At 39.0% G+C, this 25,621-nt stretch overlaps 1 protein-coding gene across 2 annotated transcripts in view; it reads left to right on the top strand.

The window, feature by feature from the left end:
• Nucleotides 1–379: 379 nt before the first annotated feature.
• The window catches only part of LOC134617215 (rho GTPase-activating protein 29-like), a 33,063-nt gene continuing 7,821 nt past the window's right edge, over nucleotides 380–25,621 (top strand). The window contains exons 1-13 of one of the 2 annotated variants that reach the window (XM_063462418.1): nucleotides 380–518; nucleotides 1,126–1,517; nucleotides 15,871–16,014; nucleotides 20,115–20,214; nucleotides 20,530–20,602; nucleotides 20,854–20,914; nucleotides 21,526–21,675; nucleotides 22,271–22,335; nucleotides 22,444–22,554; nucleotides 22,741–22,821; nucleotides 23,165–23,332; nucleotides 23,467–23,604; nucleotides 25,260–25,447. In XM_063462418.1, the coding sequence (XP_063318488.1) occupies nucleotides 1,217–1,517; nucleotides 15,871–16,014; nucleotides 20,115–20,214; nucleotides 20,530–20,602; nucleotides 20,854–20,914; nucleotides 21,526–21,675; nucleotides 22,271–22,335; nucleotides 22,444–22,554; nucleotides 22,741–22,821; nucleotides 23,165–23,332; nucleotides 23,467–23,604; nucleotides 25,260–25,447 (1,580 nt within the window). In that variant the 5' untranslated portion in view covers nucleotides 380–518; nucleotides 1,126–1,216. Of the gene's footprint in view, nucleotides 519–1,125; nucleotides 1,518–15,870; nucleotides 16,015–18,934; nucleotides 19,213–20,114; nucleotides 20,215–20,529; nucleotides 20,603–20,853; nucleotides 20,915–21,525; nucleotides 21,676–22,270; nucleotides 22,336–22,443; nucleotides 22,555–22,740; nucleotides 22,822–23,164; nucleotides 23,333–23,466; nucleotides 23,605–25,259; nucleotides 25,448–25,621 lie in introns of those variants that run through there. The other variant, XM_063462419.1, reaches the window with a different exon arrangement.

Raw genomic sequence — 25,621 nt, 5'->3', positions numbered from 1 at the left:
GAAAAGCCAGAAAGTCACTACCGCATTCAGTCATCCGTATAATCTGGCTTCAGCTCATTCGTATATAGAGAAAACATGCCTGATAGCTATTACATATTGTAGGCAAAGTAGAATGGCAAAGATTGGCTATTGTGTCCTCAAATTTACCCTGTATCCGATAAAGATACATTACAATACCTCACATAATTAAGCCACCTCCGTTTGCGCTTCTGTGTTTGGTATCAAAATAAAACGTCCGCCAGCACATGAAGGCATCACAGAGCTATCCTCCGGAGGAATCTAGCCAATCAAAACGCGTCATGATTGTCATGTGACGAGCCGACTAGTAAATTACGATTGACTGGAGAGTTGCCGATAGTCAGCTACTTCTCGATGTACAGTTAGGCAAAGCTGACAACTTTTTGCCTTTGTTGGAGTTTGTTCGTGTCTCACGGAAATACTTTGCTGCCTTCTCCGTCTTCAATAAGCAACGTTTTATTTGGATATTGTTCCCATTATGTCAGCAAAGAGCCAAACAGGTGAGATTAGATAGCGTATTTTGGCTGTGCCAGGAATGCAGTTTATGACCCGAGGTCGACTGTTTTTACCGGGGAAGTAGCATCACTTTTTACTGTAAACTGTATGCAAAGAACCAGCACCATTTTAGTAGTTGCTAGAGTTCAAACGTCTCTTGCAAGCTTACATTGTGTTAACCTTCTTTTAACTGGATTGTTTTTTGGGGATATTTTTTTGTGTGAAAATGTGTGTTACTAAAGGATAACGCTGTTTTTTTAGAACTTAACGTTACCTTAACTAGCTAAGAGCTAAACGTTGCTTTACAAAACTTTACAAAAAACTTAATTAAGTAAAAGTGTTAGCTAAAAGTGGAAAAGCAAAAGTAATTTAAAGAAATGAAAGAGTGTGAGAAAACCCCCCATTACTTTTATGAACGTTATACGTGCTGAAACTCAATAGTTTTTTTAATTATATATATTTCCCTGATATAATAATAATAATAATTATGATATAGATTGAGTTCCGTGGTCACTGTATAGTTTTTTTGTAATATAGTAAATTGAAATAATAACAATAATAGCCCGACCTACAGATAGACATCAAGTCCACGCGTCATTCTCTGTCTTTCAGCTGTCCACGGACCAGGGCAGCGTGCTGAGTTCAGGGGTTAGCTGGCCTACTGTACCCCCAGTAAAGGGTCGCAGCTGCACTGGATGCTGGGATGCTACGGAAGGGCAGCGACAGCAGCAGTAGTGGTGGTGGAGGCGGTGGAACAAAGCACACCCAGAGACTGCCACAGAACCTTTCCAAGACATCTACAGAACCTCTATCAGCTGGATCCAGTAAGACCTTGGATATGGGGCGCAGTTCAAAGAACCCAAACCCTCTGAGCAACATGGGCCTTACCTCCCGCCTGATGGGGGCACCCGGAGTGGATGCCGAGTATGTAATGCAGCTGGTGAATGATGTGCGGTTGTTTGCTGATGTGCTACACAACCTCAAAGAAGCTTTCCAGTATAAAGGTAAGTTCAGGTAGAGCTGGAATGTGGGGGATTGTGTGGGGGCTTTGGAGGTCAGGGAACCATAAAATGACAGATGATGAAAGAAAATGCACCCTGGGCGGTAGTGCATGCGCCATTAATATCAGATTCAAGGACATTCTTGAGGTTATTTTATGATAACGTACTATTGTTAGCACCGTACCTGCTTTGCTGACAGGTACTAATCCACCAGTTATGATTTCTTTGATATCCTAAGTCACATTCAAGTGATAATTGAGAGAGCATGAAAAGAAAAATAAGAGCAGGAAAGTTAGTTTTTCCAGTTACCTAAGTATCTGAAATCAAGCAGCAGTGCTGACCGATGGTCTAGAAATAAAATCCTTGCTCTTTGAACTGAGAAACTAAAACCTGATAGTTAAAAGTTCTCTGCCAGCAAATTCCACTGAACACCAATTTATGTGGCATCATGTTTTCTTTGTTTGGCCAGTTGTAGCAAATTCCACACACCTAAACCTTTTTATAGCAGACTGTAGTGAAAATCTTGTTTTGGAATCACTATTACTATATCACACCTTCACTAACCACAACATGTAGTGGCACACGACACTGTAAAACACTCTAAACAAAGTGCCCAGGAAGACTCTGTGCATTTCATTTGTGATATTACCTCCCAAAGTTTGCCACCATAACAGCCAAAACCACCTGTGGCATGTTAGTGTGATAACAGCCTCACGTCAGCTACACCATGACTACATACTTTATACAGAAGAATACAAGACGAGCAGAGATTAGAGCAGAAACAGGGTTTACATTCTTTCTGTTTTTCTCACTTGGCTTTGATTGCTTGGCACTTGTTTGGAGACATATACAAACACTCTGCCCACACAAATGCTCATTATTTCACACATTATAAATACTGATAGTAGCTTGCTGTGAAAGGGCTGTTAGAGCTTTTTTATAATCAGCACTTAAAAGTTTAAAGTTGTCAGTTTAATAATTGATGACTACTAATGTTAAATTGCAGATTATAAGTGTAAGATTATGTTAACCTTATCTCCTACTGTACTCCTAAAAGACACACATATGCTGGAGTACTACTGTAGCTCTGGTAAGAAGGAGTGAGTTGTTTAGCCATTCCTCTGTCTTGGGGGAGGGGGTGAAACCTCTGTGAGAGAGAGAGAGAGAGAGAGACTTGGTTCTTGTCGTGCTGAGTGTTACTCTGAGCCGTCACAAAAACATTTGGGGTATTTACCTCCCCAAGAACAGCAGTGCTTATTCATCAGGTGGGATGAAATCATACCGTATGACCCCATAATGTCATTTGAATTAGTGTTTATTATTGCCGAGACACTGACATAAGCAGAATGGCAGACCAGCGCGTGCAAGATGCTGTTGCTGCAGTGTGGTTTCCTGCTCATGCAAATGTAAACAATGAGTCATTTTTAATTAGCAGTTAAGCAACAAAAAGTGACGAAAGATGGTAGGAGAAATCAAGCATTTTAGTCAATAGTTCTAGTTTAAGTAGAGGCTATGATTGGAGACTTAAAGAAAGACAAAACCAAACAATGCCCTTTCATTTTAATTCTAGCAAACATGAATCCAACAGGTATAGTACTTTGAACTAAAAACTATCTTTAAAGCTTAATAAATCTTACAATCAAAGTCTTAAGACCATTTCTTAAATGAAATGAATGATATAGATGGATGAATGAATGGTTTACAGTAGCCCTTTATAGTGTAGGAAGATGGCTCAGCTTTTCATTTAAATCAGTTTAATCATACATATTTTTGAAAATTTGGGGACTATAAAACAATGGGTCACAACAAATGCATAGACATCAGGCATTCACAAAGGTTCTTGGTCATCATCTATGTTTGTCTACTACATTGTAGCATCCCTTGTTGACTTGGTGATGAATTGCTAATCTTATCATCTTAATCTTTAAGTCTTACATTTGATTGGAGTTAACATATTAACAGCAGTTTCTATTTCATTTTCAGGAAATTGTTTATATATGTATATATATATATATATATATATATATATATATATATATATATATATATGTATATATATATATATATATACATATATATATATATATATATATATATATATATATATATATATATATATATATATATATATATATATATACATATATATATATATATATATATATATATATATGTATGACTGAACCATGAATTTACATCCTGAAATATATTCAAATCATTAGGGTTATTAAAGGGGAATGTATACTGTAATTTCTGCCTCAGTTTGAAACAGTTTACTGTTGTGTGATTGGCAGCATGCTCTATGTGTCCTTTACATGAACAGACATACAGCCTCAGCGACAGGAAGAAGGTTTTGAGAGAGGTGTGGAGGAGGTTAGCGAAACGCGTGTCGTCTCTTCTGTTATTCTGTTTCGTTGAGCACTCTGTGTGTGTGCGTGTGTGTGTGTGTGTTTTCTCTCTCTGAAAGGTGTGCAACCTGTTGAGATCTTGCAAGCTTTTATTCCTGTTGCAAATAGGCATCCCATATAGGCATCAGAGTCCCATATTTCCACTTACAGAGCAAATGTTAGTTTGGAATACACTTAATTCTCCACTAAGAGCTCACACCATACTTCCAAGAGGCAACACATTAGCATTTGGTTGGTGGAAACCCACAGAGACTATCCATGGCCATAGGTTTGAGTTAACTAGACCACCCACATACACACCATGAACTTAACATCTAATGTTTCTCCATAAATAGATTGTCGTGAACATTTACTCTTTGTATTATAAGTGGGCTTTCAGTTACAATGCTCACAAGAATGGTTAGCTAGCAGTAATCAAGCTGTCAAAGAATATGGTCTAAGAAAAGCATGTGAGGGTGAGTGACCTTTGATTGAGTCGGTGACCCCTGTCCCCATGCTTCTTTTATCCCTAAATTACCTCTATCCAATCTCACAGCCTATAATCAATGAACCCTATTGTGTTATCCCTCTACACAATACTCATAATGGTGTTATGATCCTGATGTAATTGTTGAACTCTAACATTAGAGTTGATTTGCCTGAAATTGTAAGTAGTGAAATGTTAACATGTAATTTCAGTATATTGTTTAGCCCAAATCTTTGCTAAAAAGAAAGGTTGAGAAATTATATAGTGAAATCACATATAATCCCTTCATGTGATTGTTGTCAGTGTTGAGTCAATTTCCTTTTAAAAGAATATTTCTTTTGCCTTTACCCATGCACATCCGGTGAGGATGAATGGCCTTTATGTCAGTATCAGAGCATTTAATAGTATGAATGTAGTGCACAGTACTTCAGGGCCAACATTAAAATGCAATGAAAGTGTCAGGGAAGGTTCTTCATTGTTACATTTCCATTTTTGTCTGTATTCAGCTGCAAAAGACAGTTTGGTTAATAGTTTTAATCAGCATGAAAAAGGAGTCCTCCGCACACAGTCTAGCTGCTGTCCCCCTCCCATCCCCCCGCTCTCCTGCATACTCTGCATTCCTTCTGAACAAATGTTCACTTGTAGCTATAGTGCCTTCAATAGACTACTGGAAGGTGCAAAGCACATTAATGATAAAAACCTTGCAAAATAAATACACTTTAAATTTGAGGCCACGGTAACTATTCATAAAGTATATAGCAAAGCTTGTTGTGAAATTACAGTTATAGTAAAAAAGGAAGAATAACAACCTGCTTTAAAGGGAGTAAAGAAGTATTTCGCTGAATGAATGTCACATGTTGGGCAACAAGCTTGATAGCATTTCATATCTTTTCTTTTGCTTTTAGAATTTCACACTAAAATATCTGTTTTTTGTTTTTTGTTTCTTGATTTTTCTTTCTTTCTTTTTTTTCCCTCAAAATGTTGAAATTGGTGACGGAGCTCACTACTTTGTCCTTCGTCAAGCCAAAACAATTTTAGGAATGTGTGTTTAGAAGTATCCATTGTAAGTTCGGGATATTGGGGCTTAATGGGATGAGGTTTTAATTTTAAATGTCTCTTATGACAACGGCAGATATGCATTGGAACAGGATACAAAATATTCTTTCCTTACAGTTTTCTTTGCTCAAGAGAGTCTGTGTTTCTTATTTTATTATTTTAGCCTCAGGTGCAGAAGAATTTCACACCAGTACCTACCCAGTTGCACATCATGGTAGATTAGACATCTTAAATCATGAGCCTAAGCATGAGCTTAAGAGCTTATTTAGTCATTGTATGGTTTTCATTGTACAGTGAGTTTGTCCAAAGATAAACTAAAGATGATGTTCTTCACGCAATCTAGTTCTTTGCAAGAAGAGGATTTAAATGTCTTTAAATGAGGAAGAACTGAACAGAACATAGGCCTGTGAGTCAGCTAGACTCATAAGCCCATGTTCATCTATTAAAACTGTTGGTGTCATCATGACACTCTGATAAGATCTGGCTGTACTCCAGTTAAGCTGCATTGTTCTGTGCCTCACTGTACCAGCCTGTAACTGTGTTGTTGTCTAAAGGAGCAAATGTTCACTGTTGTGCATGACTTGTTTACCTTGATGCAGACCGTTAGAAGCAGTTAGAAGGAGTTTTTTTTCTTGAATGTTTTTCTGCTCAGAATGTTTTGTCTTGAGGTTAAAAAAAGGTTAAAACTTTGTCAGTGGCTCTCAGAAATGTTCTGTCTTTATCACTGAGCAGGGTCATAAGACTAAATGCTGCCATTTGTTTTACGTCTATACCTTTATTTTTTATTTATTTAGTGATTATAAAGCCACTGTGGGGGAAAAAACAGCAATAGCTTCCACAAATATCCTTTTTCCCTCACTCATACACACACACGTAAGTGCTCCTGTGCCAACTGAAGTGGCCACTTGCAGGTGGTGCCTTCAATTGAGAGAAAAGCTGAAATCTACCACATAATGGTTTAATGGCCTGCTGCTCTTAGTAGAAAGAAAGGCTAGAATTGTTGGGCAGTAACTTTCCCCTGTGATGCTGAAGGATGTTTTTGTGCAAGCTTGTGGTTGGGGTGTGTTTCCTGGGGTGGGATTTATGGTTATGGACTGTGGATGTTTGTGTAGGACAGTGGTCATGGAGAGTGCTAGATTAGGCACTGGAGCTCCTGCTAGCAGGGGATGTTACTGCTGGTGATTGGGTCAGACTCTTGAAATTTACAGCTGTGGGACAGGAGACAGGCTTGCAGCAGTGAATGAGCCAAGGCCAAACTATAAAGGTTTTTTTTTTGTTTTGTTTTTTGTTTTTTGTAGAGGAACAAAACCATCTACTGTGTGTTGTTTTTCCCCAGCTCTGACTTTAGGAAGACAACAAAAACTTTGTGCCTGTCCCCACAAGTTCTTAGTCTATTCGTTTTACATGTCTAAAAGCATTAGTCATTTCTCTTGCCCAAGACAACAGTTTCTACAAGCATTTATCAAACAGTGTTATTTAGCCAAGTAGGTGGAGATTAATTCTCACTTCTGTACTACCAAGTTCTCTAGGTGAGGTCATCACATACCTGTGCCACAAACCTCTGTAACAGTGCCAGGCATTCATCGTTCTTGTGATCATAACAATAGCCTTGAAGATGACACTATTAGTTCATTAACTGGCTTGAATCATTCTTCAGACAATAAATAAATGAATAAATAAATATTTCAAATTCAAGCATTTGCTGCACTTCTCTAAAAATCATCATCATGGATTTTGGATTTTGAACAGTTCGAAAATGTCACTTTATGCTCTTAGAAATTATGCTTGGCATTTTCCTTAGAGTTTTATGAACATGAATAAGGGTGAAAGTAATAAAAATTAACAATAATAATAATAATAGTAATAATTCAAGTCTCTAATCAGAGAAATTCAAGAATACATGTAATGAAGTGATGCCCAGACCTTACTCAGTGTAGTTCACTATTAGTCCGAGAGCAGGTAGATGTTTATGGGCTGCCCACTGTTTACTGTCTTTGTTAAGTCTGGGGCTCACTTTGTCTCCAAACAAGGCATGGGAAAGAAGGAGCGGCACCCAGCAATGCTGTGTTTGTTTAGGCAGAAGGGGAAATTAGTGTTTAGAGATGGGATCCTGACAAAACAATTCCACCTATTGCATATCAAGTTGCAGGCAGCTCAGTAATACCAGCAGAGTATGATACAGTGATGTTTTCTGGCTTAACAGTTTGCTGTTGAAGACATTTGTGTATAATCTCTGCTTGGCTTATTTATTTCTATCTGTGGGAAACACGGAAACAAACAAGTGGCCGTTGAAGGGGGAGTATTTGGGGTGATGGCTGATTCACCAATCAGAACAGTGTGTCATCAACCTGGTATGTGGCACACAGATATACATCTGAAACTAAATCTGAAAATCATCCGCTGCAGTGCGGTGTGAACGTGTCACCTTTCCTTCTTGAAGAAAAGAACGAAAGGTCTTGGTAAAGCCCTGCAGCTGTTTCCCAAAGCAGCGCTGTGCCACCAGAGATCCTGAGGCTTGTTTCATGTCGAGCAGCTCGCGTGTCCAGACAGGCCAGTTGAAAGCTTGTTGTTATCAGTGGGGGGAGCAGAGGCTGTAACCTCTGTCAGGCCACCTGAAGATTTGGATTAGATTGGTCTCTCCAACCACTACACTCACAATGAGCTTTATTAGACACAATGGGTACCCCCCTCCCAAACACACACACATGCACGCGTGCACAGGCACACACACGCACACACACACACACAATAATCTGAGAGGCAACATTAATTTAAAGGCCCAACGTTTGAGCTGCTGTATGACGTTAAAGTTAAGTCACCACAGACCTGCTTAGACGTTGTACTCCGGAGCACATGTTTTGAGTATTTAGGAATATAATGGCATTATATATGTGGATGTTTGCAACACACTGCATAGAGATTTGACAGCAGAGAAGCGGATTATTCTGAATGAGTGGTTTGAGAACTTTTTATTGCCCTTCTTTTCCTGGTCACTAGTTTTAGATTAATTCCTTTACCACTTTTCACTCTACACCCATTACATTTTTCAACCATGTTATTTAGAATCCATTAGATGAAAAAAGACTGCAGATGTTAGAGGACTTTCAGATTAAGTCCAATAGTATGGTCTTGTTTTCGTAGCATAATGGACACTGAGGAAAATCTTTATCTTTACTAAGAAACAATAACAGCTAGTGGTTTGGCTTTTTATTTGTTTCAAGTTCGTTTGAATATTATTTAACCATCCAAGTGGCCAATACATTTAGAACTAATTCTAGAAGCATGTCTACCCAATATGCCATGATGTTATAGAGCTTAATTAATTTATTAGCAGTTTATGACATTTTAAAAGCAACAGTACCAACTATTTCATGGTTGTAGTCTTAAATATGCATATGTATCTGCATTTTTCCTCTGTTTAAATATATTTTCCTAAAAGAGAATGAGATCTTGATCATGTAGGAAGTAAATGAAGTAGACTAAGCCTTAAGTGTGGTTGGGACAACACCAGCTCATCCCACCACTGTAAAGAAAGACAGGGGAGGTTTGAGAATCACTGAGGTAGGTAGGGGGTCTTCCTTTAAACAATGTGGCCTGGCTGTATGCCTCAACCCTGTCATCTCTACCAGAACAATGGAGTGGCCCCCACAATCACCAGCGAATTTCCAGTAAGCTTTTTGATGCCATTGTTGTGACAAAGCCACTCATCCACTGCTTTTTTTTTGTTAACCAGCTTTCTGACTTGTCTCATGCTGCAGTAAGCAAAGATACTCTCATACAATTTAAAAAAATAAAAAAAGAAACAACAATGGTAATCAGTGGGAGCTGAAGACTAAACACTGACCTTGCTTTGGCAGCTTTATTCATGTTCCTAACATTGAAAAGTCTTTTTGGTTATATTTTTATTTGCATTTTTTGGGTGGAAATTAGCTGCAATTTAAGTAACCTCTCTGGGCCCAGACTATACTGGCAGAAAAAAGGAAAAGTATGTGTAGCTTGGTCAGAAAATAGTTTAAGTATTTTTGCAAAGATGGAATAGTATAATGTCTGATATTTTTATATGCAGATTTTTTTTCACAAACCCTTGACTGAAATGTGGAAACTGTTTTTGCTTGCCTATTTATATTCCAGCAAAACAATCCGGCAGGTTTCACAGGTGTGGTGCGAAATGTTGTTTCAGTGGATTCATGAAACTCTTCTCTCATCAGTGTAGATGCTGTCTTTGTTTGTTCATGCTCGCTGGCAATATGTTTATCATTAATTGAGATTGCTGGCTGCTATTTATACATTTGTGCCGTTCCAGTGCAGTGTTTTAGCTCTGCACAGTGCCACATTTCTGACAGCTGGCAGTGCAGCAGTAAACAAAGGATGAAAAAATGCCTTTTTTGGCTTCAAGTATCATCTTGTAGATTGGCTCAGGACATTTGTCCTTGCTGCCACAACATCATGGCTATTGTTATTTCCTCACAATTTCTGCCCCCTTTAGTGGTCTGAAGAATAGATTAGTCTAATTAAATTCTTTTCAGAGGAAAAGGAAATGGGTGATTCTCATCTACACTACTGCTGTGATACTGTAACAGAACCTTCAGTCATGCTCCACTACTGTCATGCTAAGTGAAAATTCTCAGGTGTCCATCTCATTAGGACTGGCTCTTATATGCTAATATCTGACTCACACATGCCTTTGATAAGAAAATCTTCAAAAGCCAGCGAGCTAACCACTCAATCCCTGGTGACCACAACTGAAGGGGGTTGGGGGGAGGGTGGTTAAAAGGAAGGAAAGGGTGCTTAATGAAGACCCATCTTCAGTAGGTGGACTTCAAAGTCTGTCTTGCAAGGACAGGGGCCTTGCACCTTGGGGGAAATGACCAGGTGAACCACCTGCTGTAATGGACACCTTTTTGTTAATCCTTGGGTGGAACCTTTGGACAGGGTATGAGGGGCAAGATGGACCATGTTGTTAAGCCATTTATATTTTGCGAATGATAAAAAAAACAGGTCTTGTTGTTACTAACCTTACCTTGCCATTCTTCTTCCTTAGTCTCTTTGAATTTCTTTTAATTAAATTTAATGTCTGTTTTTCCAGTCATTAGTTAAATCTCACAATGGTGAGATGTCGAAATTTCAAATGGTCTTTTTTACATTTTTTACACCAGCCAGTTGGATTGGTGTGTGTGTTTAAAAAAGAGTAGAAAGTGCAACAAAATCACTCCCAGACTTTCTTTTTCACTCCCTCTCTAATTCCTTTTAAATTTCCAATAAATTTTGTCTCGCCTCACCCTCCTGACTGCTAGTGTAGCTTTGATGAAGAACAGATGAGTTTCTTTTTTCAGCCGGTGCCCCTGCTTCTTCCAAAACAGTGAGTTAAACATGAATTCACCTATTGTGTGGTGCCAGCTTACAGGGCTTCTGGTGATTAGGTTGGATCAGAGCAGGACTCCTCTCCTGTTGTTGCTATGTTGTGTGCATAGGTTCTTTGTGTCACATGATTTATTGTTTTTCATGCTGACTTCTATTTTTCCCAAAGTGCTCAGCTGTCTGTTAAAACCCTGTCTACGACCACTTGGAAAAGTTCCTTAGGAATGATGTAGAAATGAAAAAAATCAGAGCAGCTATGGAATTAGAAAGAAGACAATCTGCGGATAGAAAAATTCTTGGTTAGATACGCAAAACTGTTCTTCGGCTTTGCGTGGTTTTACAGGAAAGAGATACCTTTCATAGCAGTGATACACTGATGCAGTGTGATAACATCAAAAAAAAAGAAAGTACAGGAGTAATCAGATTGCATTTTGCACATTTTTTTTTTCATGTCGTCATCTTGGGTAACTTTACTGGCATTCAAAAAATCTTGCAGAAACCCCCTTAAACATTCTATGTTGCTAACACTGTGTAGAAATTTCATTTCTACATCCTTGTCCACAGAAAGAGCCCTATGACTTGTATTCATTTTACAGATTGTATGGAGCACAAAGTCCTTCCCAGTACTGTTGCACTAGCCATTCCTAATAACTAATAATAAATATTAGATTTACCTGTCCATCAGGACTGAAATAGTGACAGAAACTATAGATGGATTTTTGGCTCACTTCTGACTACAAAAACACACAAAAAACACGTCATCATTTCAGGATTCATGATCTCTCCATGTATATGAATATTAAAGTTGTGACTGAGACAGATTAACCTGTTTACAACATACACCTCTTCCGTTGTACGTGTTGTCACTCTGCCTGGAGGAAGCAGAAAACAGCTTGCATCACAGCAGTTTCATGCAACCGAGATCATTGCTGTCACAACCACAAGCTTCTGTTTTCCACCTTTAAACTGGTAGAGACACAGCTATAGACACTGATAAAAAAAAAAGTTACACAACATACAGTTATGTGAAAAAGAAAGCACACCTTCTAAGGTTTTATATGTCAGGACATTAAAAAAAAAATCTAGTCCTTATCACCCTTGATAAATACAACATCAGATGAACAACAACACAACCCATTACACTTTGTTATTATTGGTTTGACAAAAACGAATCCAAAATGCAGAACTAGTCCCGTGAAAAACACCTCATGATTCAGTGCAAATTGTTTATGCATAGTTTTTTTTGTACCATAGGTATCATATAAAAAAGTTATACTCAGATACTAAAAATTGTTATCAGATTAGATATTCATTTACAACAACATAGATAAAAAACAGTCCCATCTTTGCCTGACACACAGCTTTACCCAGCATGAGCAGACAGAAATAAAGCTCTTTCCCGTAACTTGCAGCTGAGCGCATGAATACTGGGCAAAGCATCTCAAAGTTCCTGTTTTGACATCATCCAAGTATTAAGCAGTTATCATAAATGGTAATCTGACCAGTGCACACCTTAACATTAGACATTAACTTGTTAGCAGTTACCAGATTGCCACATTAGTTGTAGGTTATAAGTAAGGTAGCAGGTAGCAGCTGTGGCGAATTAACAAAACAATGGCATTAGTGGTGGAGCTAAGTAGCAGTTTCTCTCTGGCAGTTCCATCCTTTGCCCAGTATATCCACTAACCTTCTATTGCGCATTTCCAACCCATCTCAACCTTATTCCACTTAGTTTGTCTTAAAAAAGCTCAACCTGACCTGTCCCACTGATATACACATTTCTAATCTTGCCCCTCCTTTTTACTCCTAACTAAAATCCTAGCATTTATTTAACTCTGCCACCTCCAGCTCAGCGTCATATCTTTTTGTCAGTACCATAGTGTCCAAACCATACGTCATACCAGCTCTCACCTTCTTGTATACTCTTCACGCTTGCGTCACTCTCTTCTTTATCTCTCTTGTGCACTTTGGATGGTTGACCGCAGGTATTTAAACTCATCTTTTTTTTTTTTTTTTTAAACCTGTCCCGTTTGGTTCTTTTGCCATCAGAATTGTTGTCTAAAGGCGAAGAAAGATGCCCAACGGATTTACTTTACCAAATGGACCATCCCAGCCTTGCCGTAATGGTCCATTTGATTTACCTTTTATTGTTTATTTTATTTTATTTTATTTTTTTTACTTGCTAGATACGGGACAGGGGAAAAGAAAAGGGAGAAAGAAAGAGGGGGGAAAAAACAAAACAAAACAAAAAAAACAGCGGAGAAGAGGGACGAGGATAAAGGGCAAAAAACAAAAACCAACAAAATAAGCAGACAAAAAATACATATATCGATCACCTGGATCACCTGTTGAGAAAGAAAAAAGAAAACAAGCAGAAGAAAACGAGAGTAATAGAATAAACAACATCACAATGATATATGGGAATATAACACTAAATACTTAATATTAAACATTATTGTGCAGCACGTAAGATCGACAGCGCACAGTGTGCTTTGAGGTAGGAGCCAAAAAGGGTGTAGTTTGTGTGTGTGATCACCTGTGTGTACACCTGTGAGCATGAGCGCGCTTGTATTTAAAAGGTTCCTTAATGTAATGATCTGCTAGAGGGTGTGGGGGGCCACAGTCCCATCCTCCAGGGCATGAAGCAGGTATGGAGGAGATCAAAACTCCAGACATCCAGAGGCCCCCAGAACACAAGAGACCAAGGAAGACCAACAGAGGGGCAGCCGCGCCACTGTCCCAGAAAGAGCTGAGGAGAGTCCCAGATGAGGGATCACTCAGCAGCCGCGGAGCAGAAGCCAGGGGGGGTTGCAGTGACGTGCCCGTGAGCTCCGCCGGCAGCCAGCTGTGCCTGAGTGACCGAGCCCCAGGCCGAGAGGCCGAGGGCACCCCACCCCCGAAGTGGCCCGAGCGAGCCCCAGGTTCCAGGCCCGGATAAGCAGCCACCAAGGAGTGAGCCGGTGTGTACCCGGACGCCCACCCCCGGACACAAAGAACCACCAACGCATCGATGTCTGAGGGCGTCTGCCACCGGCAGGGGAAGTGGTGGGGGGAGATAGGCCTCCAAACCTTGGAGGGCCTGAGATGTCCCCAGAGAGGTGGCGTCTGATATTTATTTTTATTTATATTTAAACTCATCTACCTTCACTGCCTCTAGTTCTTGCATCTTTGCCTTTCCACCTGCCTCCCTCTCATTTACACACTATTTATACTGTCCTGGTTCTACAGTCTTTCATCCTCTTCTCCCAGTGTATAGCACCCATTGTAGTCCACAGATACCATGGAGACTCCAAACTGACCCCATTTTTCAGCATCGCCTTTGCAAACAAGAAGGGCGTCAAAGCGAATCTATGATATCATCACACCCTCACTTTGAATCCATCTGTCACTGCTACCACACACCTCACTGCTGTCTTGCTGTCCTGATATGTGTCCTACATGACCTTGACATGCTTCTCTGACAATTCAGACTTTTGCAGTGCCTCAGTTCCTCTCTTGGCAACCTAAAATATGCTTAATCCAGATCAACGAAGACACAGTGCAGCTCCTTCTGATCTTATCTATATTTCTCCAGCAACACTCTCAAAGCAAACATCACATTTGTATTGCTGTTTCTCAGCATGAAGCTATACTGCTGCTCAATAATCACTTCTCTCCTACACATCTGCATAACTCCACAGGCATGTTATCTGGGCCAACCAGTTTTCCACTTTTCATCGTCTTCATAGCTACCTTTACTTCCTCCTTGCTAATCCTCTGCGCCTCCTGATTGACTAACTGTCCCTCATACATCCTCCTCTTTCCCTCATTTTCATCATTGACTTCTTCAAATCTTCTGAACACATTCTTCACTTGTCAGTAAATTTCCATCTCTCTATTAATCATTCCAACCTGCTGCACATCCTTTCCAGCTCTGCGTTTCAGTCTCTCTGCCTCACTAATTGATAAAAGTCATTTTCTCCTTCCTTAGTGTCCAGCTTTACATATAATTCGCTATAAGCCTTTTGCTTTGCCACACCTAGGCTCCCAGTACTCCTGTCTGCTTTTGCCATAAACTTGACTTTCACACTATTTCTTTGCATTCCTTTGAATATTTTCCTTCCCTTCCACATTCCACCACCCATTTTTCTGTCTTTCCTTAAGAAATCCAGAGGATACAGAAGATACCTTTGTGGTAGTTTCCCTCACCATTTCAGTTGTCCTTTCCCAGTCATCTGGTAACCCCTCCCTACCACACAGAGCCTGTATCAACTCCTTCCCTGGACTCTGGAAAACATTCTTCCTTCTTCGGATTCTTCCATTTAATCCTTGCTTCTGCTTTCACTCCTTCTCCTTGATTTCTATCTTACTAAATCTGTTGATCAGGAAAAAAAATTACACCAGTATTGTAATCTTTATTTTTCTTTTAAAAGCTTCTTTAAAAGCTTCTTTTTTTTTCATTAAAATTTTCCCTATAGTATTGAAAATGGCATCATAGCAACACTACATTGTACATAGAGGAGTTCATGGTCAGATCAGTGCTTGCAAAACAAGCCCCTCCACTACCATGCTTGACAGTTAGTATGGGGCGTTTGTGTTGATATGCTGTGGTTGGTTTCTGCTGAACATTGTGGTATGGTCTCATCTGTCCAGAGGAAATCGTTCCAGAAATCTTGTGGTTTTGTTCAGATGCAACTTTGCATACGTAAGCAGTGCTGCCATATTCTTTTTAGAGTGAAGAGGCTTCCGCCTGTCAACTCTTCCAAACAGGTCATACTTGTTCAGTCATTTTCTAATTGTACTGTGATGAATTTAATATGCTAACTGAGGCCTGTAGAGTCTAAGATGTAGCTTTTGGGTTTTTATGCAGTTTTTCAGAACATGACGGACTCTTCAGTTTCCAAAAATATTTTAAAAATATTTGTGAAGTATTGTTTGTGACACTGACAAAGGAATGCCAAGAATTAACGTGACATAACTAACTTTAAAATGCAGTGTAATGGTGCTCATTTTGACTAATAGATGAAAATGTGTGATTCGTCTTGTTATGTTCTCAATACTTTCATGTGTTCTCTTTTTTTTCCCTCAGAGAATTTGGAAGGTCTTCAGGAGGTGGTGCAGCAACGTTTGGCGGAATTAGTTCGCATCCTCAAAATTGTCATTGGCAAACATCAGACTCTCAACTCTTCTGACATTCTGGGAGCAGCTGGCACAGTTATTGCTAAGGTCAAAGGTCAGTAGTTTCTCGCTAGTATGCATGGATGAGACACACAGTTGAACTTGCACACCGGCACCCAGATGATGGTCAAATATAGATGCGTGGAATCTCACGATTGTAACACTGATGTCAGCATATGGGTCTACGTCAGTCTCTCAGATCGGTGTGGCAAATACCCTGCAGGAATATTACACTGATCTCTGTTTGGTTAGGATTGGCTTGGAGAAATGTTGCTAAAAGCTCACACTGTAAGAAGTTGTTATTCCTTAAGCAACAGATCCATTTCCTGTCTCACAAATGAACACAAACAAAGGGAAGCTCAACTGAGAGGTTAACCTGCTGGAATTGAGATCCACTGCAAGTGTAGTTCTTCTCTTGACTTGAACTCAAGATGGATATATACATATTTCAGCTAATGTGGAAGCCTTCAACAGAACTGATTGTCGATCTTTACAGTCGCATTTCTTCTTTTGTTTTCTCTGTTCTTTGTTTTTACCTGTGTTGTAAGGTGTCTAGATGTCTGACAGGTCACCTGGCTTATCTCAATATTTGTGTTGTGACCTAATCCTTAAAAACACTCAAGAATGCCTGTTTGTAGCCTGAGTGTTGCTTTGACAATGATGAGAATGCAAAAAGGAAACTAAATATACAGATTAGCCAAAGAAATTATAGGCACTATGAAGACTGATCTTTACTGAATGGCATCAGTCATAGGGACAAAGAATTACACCAGCTTAGTTTAGACATATTTATACAGCACAAAGATTCTTGTGAAACATGTATGACAAAACAGAATGTATCTGAAAATCTAAAGAGCTGCAAAAAATTTATTTTTTTTATCTCAGTTAGAGAGTAAATTATACATATCAGATTGATTAAAACATTAAATGACTTTGTTAATGTAATTTTAAATTTTAGAATATGTGCTGTCAGTTACACAGTTTTAGCTATATTTTAAATATCAGAAATTTTCAAAAAGAAAGATGAAGTAGAACTGAAGTGAAGAGAAAGTAAGCACTAGTGAAATTCATATCCATACCCTGATATGAGCTAAGTTGGGTGGATCCCTAGTTAGAAAAATATTTCTCAAAATATTTTTCAAGTCCTGGCTCCCCCTGTGGTAGCTGGGATTGGATCCAGCCTTCCTGCGACCCTGATAAAGACAAGCGGAAGAGAATGGATGGATTTTTGAATTTTAAAAACCTTAACTATTTTTAAGTATTCAGTAAAACTAAAACTGGACAAGAGTACGCCTGAATCGAGACCTTAACCAAGTTCATAGAGTCATTTGGTACTTGGAGACAACAGTTTCTTTCTTTAGAAAAGGAATTGCTCAGTTGTGGTTGGACTAACAGTTCTCCAGTTAATGCCACTGCTGAGATTAATGTGGTTTAAAAGCTACGTGCTGTGACACAGTTATTTTTTAAATTGCAAGTGTCCACTTATTTATTTAATTATTTATTTGTGACCCACCTGCTTTGGCTGCTTAACAAGAGATGGAGGCCCATGGGGAACTACATTGCTCCACTTCTCTCTGAAAACCCTGGCAAAACCAGCATGCTGACATGTGGAAACCATTTAGAGGGCATGTAGTGTAAGATTGAAAATGAAAATGAAATCAACACTTCTGTCTGATGTCAGGCTTGTGTCATTCTGTACATGACAGTGTGGTGTTGATCCTTATGTGTAAAGCGCTGCTATAAAGTGTTACATTAAAGCCAGTGTGTTCATATGTAGTTGAGTTTGGAGTTTGGAGTTTGCCTGTCCACAAGGGGGTGCCTTATGTCAACACTCTCCCTGGATGGACTGTCCCTAATGGCCAGTAGGTAACACAATACTGACACAGGCCGCTAGCCAGAGGATCGAAAAGGAGAGGTTGAAAGAGGGATGAATCAGTTAGACATCAGATGAAGAGTCAAAGGTCTGGATGATAACAGGCCTTGTGTGCCTCACTGTCTTCAGACCGTGTCATCTCTTCGCCCATGTTCCTCTTTGAAGCTTGGTCATGGCACCTGGAGCACTGGGACAGCTGCCAAAATTCACTGGAAAAAAAAATTCCTCCTTTCTTCTTCAAACACATGGTTGTCTAACCTGTTTCATGTGTGATATGATCTGCTCATGCTCTTACTATTGTTTTTCTTAATTTGACGCTGTGTCGAAAATGTAATAAACTTGACAATGTCAGAAACATGTTGTGCTCCAGTTCAACTTTTAGCCAGAGACCAACGTTGCTGTCTGTATCTTTGTGTGTCGTCACAAAGATAAAAATCTTTTTCACAGACTTTCATTGGCTCAGAACAAACCAAGTCAAGCGGTCTTTCCTGGTCACATTTCGTCTATGTGTTCCTTTTCCCCTCCCACTACTGAAAACTGCAGGGCATTGCAATAAAAGTGTTGACTTCCTCAGCTTATTGAAATTCTTTCCTCGCTTTCTGCTCCCCTTTGTCTATAAATATGCTTACAGCTGAAAGAGCGTGTTTGTTTAAAGGAGTCAGTCTTGTGTGTTCGTGACAAAGGCGATCTTATGTCCCTGTGCTCCTTATTGTAGAATGATTAAATTGATTTTAGGAAAGTGTGTTATTTACTGATAATGGATTCTGGTTTTTTGGATTTAAACACAGTTGTTGTTTTAGTTTTACCTAGTAATAGAGCCAATTACATTCAAGTAACGTTGGTGATGTGCTTCCAATAGAAACTTTGAGACATCTAAAGTCAGAATGATACACCAACTTTAGCATACTTTTTCTTGAGCTAATGTTCCCACTTACAGCTAAACCATGAGAAAACAATGGGCCCTGCACTTGAATGATGCAGTTTCCATATTTCAGTCATGACAAGGGGGGCTGAGCTCTGGAATCATTGTTAAAGGACCCACAGGATGTCCTGAGGAAGAACTCCGCGCTGAGTTGTACGCTAGCATTCAGGGCCAGTGAGGTGCACGGCAGGGAGGTTCGCACCACACCTCCTCTCCTTTTGGTGTCCTCGAGTGTCTCCCTGGAAAGTGGGGTTGCCTCTTCAAGCCAGGATGCCGTGACTTTTCTGTGCTTCTTCATAAGCTGGGACTGGGAGTTTATGCTTTTACAACTGGCATGGATGGAGATTACTCACGATGAGAAAATGAAAGCACAAAATATAGAAAGTGTTCTCGAAACGAGATCTGTTTAGAGATTTTTGGTCCCAGTTGTTAGACAATTGAGGCGGCAGAGAGAAAAGGTAAGTGTTGAATATATCGCTACATGTCACAGAACTCAAGCTGTGTGAGTGTTTCCTGTTGTGGGGCAGACAGGAAGTACTCAGCTCAGTCAGATTTCACTGACTGTGCCTTTAGCTGTCCTGATTATTTTCTGCAAGCGTGTTCTTGCTGAGTTAAGTGTTTTATGAGAAAGAAAGTTCTGTGTACATTTTATCGAAGATTTTTCAGTCTTGGATGGATTTCTAGAGTCAAAGGACATTTTGCTGTTACCAGATCACAAAGGAAGGAATGTGATTGTGTGTATGTGTGTATTTTGATTATTTTTTGTGAATGATCAGCGTTGGAAGATGGCCCCAGGGATATTAACACCTTTGAATTTTTTCAATTGTTTCTGTAAATTCTTTGAATATTAACCTCTGAAGACTTTTGAACCTGCTCCAGGAAGACATTTTGATTGGGTAGGGAGATATGCAGGCTGCACGTCATTGCGTTTGGCTGCTTCTACTCTTAACATGGTTTTTAAGCTGTTCTTGTAACATTTCTGTTAAACCTCTTGACCTTGTGTTACTGACTTTTTATACATCCTCAAGAATGTCAGCACTTACTTGAAACCACTTAAACTTATAGAGGCGTAAACACTTCCTGCAAAAGCCTAACTATGATCTTAGAGGCTTACACGGGTAAAACAAGAACAAATGTGCTTGCCATTGTTGCTTTTTTAATACTAATTTTAGAATTTTTTTCACAGGTCACTCATTTGATCTGTTTGGCATTTGTTTTTTGCTTTGGAGGTTATGAACTTGTCATCTAGCCACATACAGATTCAGTTGTATCAGTGCTATTGTTGATTGATTGTGTATACAAAAGCTGGTTTGTAATTCCATTTTGTTTGACCAGAGTTCCTGTCTATCACTCTCCACAGCTGTTAACTTCTCCACAGCTGTGAACCCAGAGAATAAAAAAGCTATATTTGCCGAGATACACACATCCATTGACACTTTGGCATTCACATTCGGCAATGTGTGAGTACAATGCTTGTTTACTTTTTTTAACCAATACTGGATTTTATTACTTTTTGTGTTGTTGTCAGGAAAGTTGGGCTGACTTTAGAGCTCAAGACAGCAACTTATTGGTCTTGTGAAGCTATAATTATCTCTGTCATGTGTTTTGAATAGCAGGTTTGTGCTTTGTTTTGTGTTTTTGGTATAAATACTATCTGTCAGAGTTGCTTTGTTATTGAATAGATTGCATTTTTGACCACAGGCGTTTACATGCTTCTCTTTTAAACTGGATTCTGACATATATGTATATATGTACACAATTATATATACCTTTAGAGTTTCTGACTTCCTTATGGGAGATGTGGACAGCAGCCCAGGGTTGGGGATCCCCCAGAAAAACAGAAGCAGGGTGAGACACTATCTTCCTTTTCCCAGCTTGCACAGTTTCCATATATCTTTTCTAAAGCTTTGTTTTGAAGGTGACAGTTTTCAAAAGGGTGCACTTAAAGCAGCAATTTTACCCCGCCCCCAAGTAAAAAAGCCTCAAAGACTTGCTTTCTGTATTTAATTAGGCTGTTGAAAACCCAGCTGCCTCTGATGTCTGACTTTGATTGTATGTCTGCTGTTCCCTCCTTATAATCTGAAATGTCTTTTTCACAGTCTTCTGACAACCTCTCTGTGGATCCCGAGGGATATGTTTCAGAGAAAAGGGAGCTTGTGGGTAAGTGTTGTTCACGTTTCATCATTTATCTCTGCGCAATGAATATAAAATAAAACATCACACTGATATGTAAGCGCTATTAATGGCTTCCTTACCAAGCATTTAATTGTTGCTGTCAGAGCAGCCTGAAGTGTCAGTCTGTGTTTTAGCAGAGTGATTTAGTGTTTGGACTCTTGAGTTCCTGAGGTAGACCCGCCTTAAAACCTCTGCTTCCACCCCTGTTATTTCTGCTGCCCTTTTCATACTACATCCTCATTTTTCCCTCTCCGTCCACAAATCTGACATTCCTTGCCTGTTAAAGAGTAGTTCTGTGTGGGATGGGAAACACATGGGATTTGTGTTGAATCAGATCCGGGTAGCTAGAAAAGGTTGTAAAAAGAAAACGCTGCTCTTAGACTATTTTAAAAGATGCCTAGTCCTTTCATATCCACCTACACTGACAATGCGGCTGACCTCATTGTTGTTTTTCTTCCCCCTTCATTTACCTCCCACACACACACACACACACACACGTCTGCTGGATAGTAAAAGTGAGTTTCATCAATCCAGCATTGAGATATTTTGGTCATACTACTAAACTCATATGGATTTCTCTTCTGTTGACTTTACAGGCTCAGAAGTGCCGAGGCCACGAGAGGAGGAAGTTGACTTGACCCTGCTGAAGAATGACAGTGGAGTTGAGTCCGCCCTACTCTATGCCAAGACCTGCTCCAAGTACATCAAAGATCTTCTGGCCTGGATGGAAAAACGGCTAGCCACGGGTGAGACTACTGACAGTATATTAGGTTGGAAACAATGGATTACTGCACAGGGCCTAGGACATTATATTAGATTTTTTTTCCAGAAAGAAAATGCTGCCAGTATAAGTCCACAGCATCTGCACTGCAAAAGGCAGATAAATAGAGTTAACAGTAAAGTATATAACTGACCCATGGACAAAGCTAGAGGAGTTCTTGGAAAACTGTTTCCGCTGTTATATTTCATAAATTTGTCTTCCTCACACTCAGGGGAAAGCTAGATTTCAGAAGAAAAACTCTTTCCATTTAGACTTCTCAATGATTAAAATCATTTTAATGTTTTGCTCAAAATTATTTGTACATTTAAGTAATTCAAAAAATAATTTCTACCACGCCTTATTGTGAATAGGCCATTCTTTATTATATATTGGACAATTACATTAACAAAAAGTAAGGCAGTAGAGGGCTACAAATTGACTAGGGTTCTAGAGGCTTTAATACTTAATACAGAATTTCCTTAAGGATTAATAAAGTATTATCTATTTATGAACTGTATGTAAATATATTTTTGTTGAGTCATTTCTTATTAAGCAGTCTTAACTAATTCTCAATTTTTCAGATATTGAGAATGCTAAAAGCTACGTCAAAATGGCTGAGTCTGCAAAAACACTGGCCAGTCAAAAGGTAACTGAGTAGCCACGCTTTAAAGCAATATTGATTATATTTGCTGGTTGTTAAGTCTTATACAGTAACCCCAAAGACTCATGTATAAATATTTTTTATTTGTTGAAGGACTACATGCCATTCAGTGACCTCTACGTTTCTGCATTCAAGAAAGACATGGAGTACAACCAGCTGCTTATTCAAACTTCCATGACTCTTCAGACCAATAAATTCATGCAGGTAGGAGTGACGAGAAGTAAATTATGGCCCTTCACCACTTTATCTTGTCCCTAACTATCTGTTGGGTTATTTCATTGCATAAAATAATCTGTAAAAGTACATTAGTTTATAAATTGTGTGTTCTTTGCCTAGTTTTTATTAACAAGTAATACTGAAGTGTAATTGTTGACTTTCATTTCTTCTCAGCCTCTTGTGGCTCGCAAAAATGAACTGGATAAACTGAGGAAAGAAATCAAGGAGCAGTGGCAGAGGGAGCAGAAGAAAATGGTATTTACAGAATCACTGTGTAGATACATGTTGTTTGATAATTACTCTTAGCTAAGCAGAAGTGCTCCACTGTAGTGTTACAGACTGGTGAGCTTTCCACAGAGCATTTTGCAATGTTATCAACCTGCCAGGAGATTAGTCATCAGTGACTAAGGTAGTGTTTCTATTATAGAAAAATGTCCAATTTTCTAGACAATAGCAACAAACGAACATCAGTGTGCCTTTTTAAATGCAAAGCTGATCGTCCGCCAAACGTATCTGATTAAATTTATGATAACTTTTGAACACATATGCCACATTTTAATCACATGGTCTTTGTGGCTGATCTGTGTGGCTTTGGCAGCAAGAGGCAGATGCAACCTTGCGAAAGGCACGGGCACTGAAGACCCAGAGGAGGGAGGAATACCAAAAAGCCCAGTCAGCAGCAAGTCGCTCTCAGGAGGATCAGTCTAATGCTGGGAACAAACAGCTGGAGAAGAAGAGAAAGCTAGAAGAGGAGGCTTTACAAAAGGTGGGCAGGAGAAATGAAAACAGAAAAAATAACTGGTGTCAATATTTTGTGGCATTATTTGGTATGGACAGTAATTTTTCTGTGCGCATTTCTTCTCTGTCCTTATGCTATTCTCTGTCCATTGTTTTGGGTAGGCGGAGGAGGCCCAGGGCCAGTACGAGAACTGTATAGCTGACGCAGGGAGCAGGAAAATGGATCTGGCTAATGCGAAGAGCACTATCCTGACTCAGATCCGAGAAATGATCTTCCAGTGTGACCTCACACTAAAAGCTGTGAGAAGCAGTTTATATTTTTGAAAGAGTAATTCAGACTGTACAATCACTGTTTTTTTTAAAAAACTTATATGTCCACCACAAAATGAAACTGTAAAACTTAAATATGTTATCACTTTCAGTTTAACTGACAAACCTTCACAAAAGCTGGAGTTCTGTTTCTTTCTGTGTGATTTCATTTCACAATGTTTCTCCATAATAACTCTGAAAATAGAAGTAGCTTGAATACTATATAACTGCCCTTCTTTAGTTTGGGGTTAAAAAGAATTATGAATTAAAAGATTATTTTATATACATTTTAGAAGAGGGTTGAAATATGGACTGTGACCACAGTACTGGGTAATCAAATCGAATTTCAGAAAGGTCTCAAATAGTAAAAGCTTGCTCTATATATGTTTAGTCAGTGTTTGGCTGTTTTCTTATTTGGACTATGAGTCCAAGTATGATCGTAATCATTATACAGTGCCATGAAAAAGTATTTGACCCCTTCCTGATTTGTCTGTTTGCATAATTGTCACAGTTAAATGTTTCAGATCATCAAACAGATTTTAGTATTAGACCCAAAGATCATCTCAGTAAATAAAAAATGCCGTTTTTTTAATTTTTTTTTTTTTATTAATAGAAAATTGCTATCCAAACTTACTTGGCCCTATTTGAAGAACTAATTGCTCCCTAAACCTAATAGCATTTGCGATAACTGGCAATGAATCTTTCACATCGTCTTGGAGGAATTTTGGCTCACTCATTGTTGCAGAATTTTTTTAATTCAATCATATTGGAAGGTTTTGGAGTATGAATGGCCTGTTTAATATCATGCCAAAGCATCTCAATTGGATTTAAGTCTTTGGCTAGGCCACTCCAAATCCTTCACTTTGGCTTTTTTGAGCCATTCAGAGGTGGACTTGATGCAGTGTTTTGGCTGGACATTCTCCTTCAGGATTTTCTGGTAGACAGTTCAAGGTTCTATCAGTTATGGAAATATGTCCAGGTCCTGAAGCAGCAAAGTAGCCCCAGACCACCATACTAGCACTATGTTTGACTATTGGTTTATGTTGTTGTTTCAACTTAATATTTTCCCAAAAGTCTTGATTACCATCAAGATGCTTTTGGACAAATGTGAGATGAGCCTTTATGTTCTTTTTGATCAGAATTGAAACTCTCATGGATGGGTTGTTGATTACTCTTCGAGTAATTTTGGTCGACCAGCCACTCACTGGGAAAGTTCACCACAGTTCCAATTTTTCTCTGTTTGTTGATAATGGCTCTCATGAGTCTCAAATTATTAGAAATGGCTGTGTATTTGATGATAGACTGATAGATGCCAGTGACTTTTTTTACCATCTGTTATTTAAGTTTCTTTAGATTGTGGCATGATCTCTTTTTGTAACACAGGTTCTAAATAAGTGATTTATGGATTTAGTAAGTCTGGCAGTAATCAGCTCTGGGTGTGGCTTTTGAAAAACTCAGCTTTGCAAAAATTCTGGTTAATCACAATTCATTTATGATTTAAAAAGGGAAAATTACTTTTTCACATAGTGCCATGTCGATTTGGATAGCTTTTTTTTAAAGTGTTTACAGTTGCTTGAGCTCTCTTTCTTTATGTGTCATTTGCTGACTCATTCAGTTTAAATTTCTTTTTGTTTTTTTGGTTTCAGGTGACAGTGAACTGGTTTCAAATGCAGCAGACACAGACCGTGTCACTTCCTGCACACTACCAGGCCCTGAGTGAGAATGCCAAGTTGTATGAGCCGGGCGAATGCTATGCAGAGTTTGTGCGTAACCTGTCCAAAAATCTCCCTAAAGAGCATCTTCACTCCGACTCCATCTCCTCCGAAAATACAAGGTATGAAGGACTATGAATGCACACTCATATTCTAGAAATGATTTTGTAAGTTTTTTAATGATTTATTGGTCAGCTAAGAGGGAAGCTTATAATAAAAACGACTTTGAAATGATTATGCATAACATGATTTTTAAAATCAAAAATTCCTAGCTTTGTACAAGTACTTTTAAGAAT

This window comes from Pelmatolapia mariae, linkage group LG18, assembly GCF_036321145.2.
Source record: "Pelmatolapia mariae isolate MD_Pm_ZW linkage group LG18, Pm_UMD_F_2, whole genome shotgun sequence".
NCBI classification, from domain to species: Eukaryota; Metazoa; Chordata; class Actinopteri; order Cichliformes; family Cichlidae; genus Pelmatolapia; species Pelmatolapia mariae.
The sequence above is the reverse complement of the archived record's forward strand: the minus strand, read 5'-3'. Positions and strand labels throughout refer to the sequence as shown.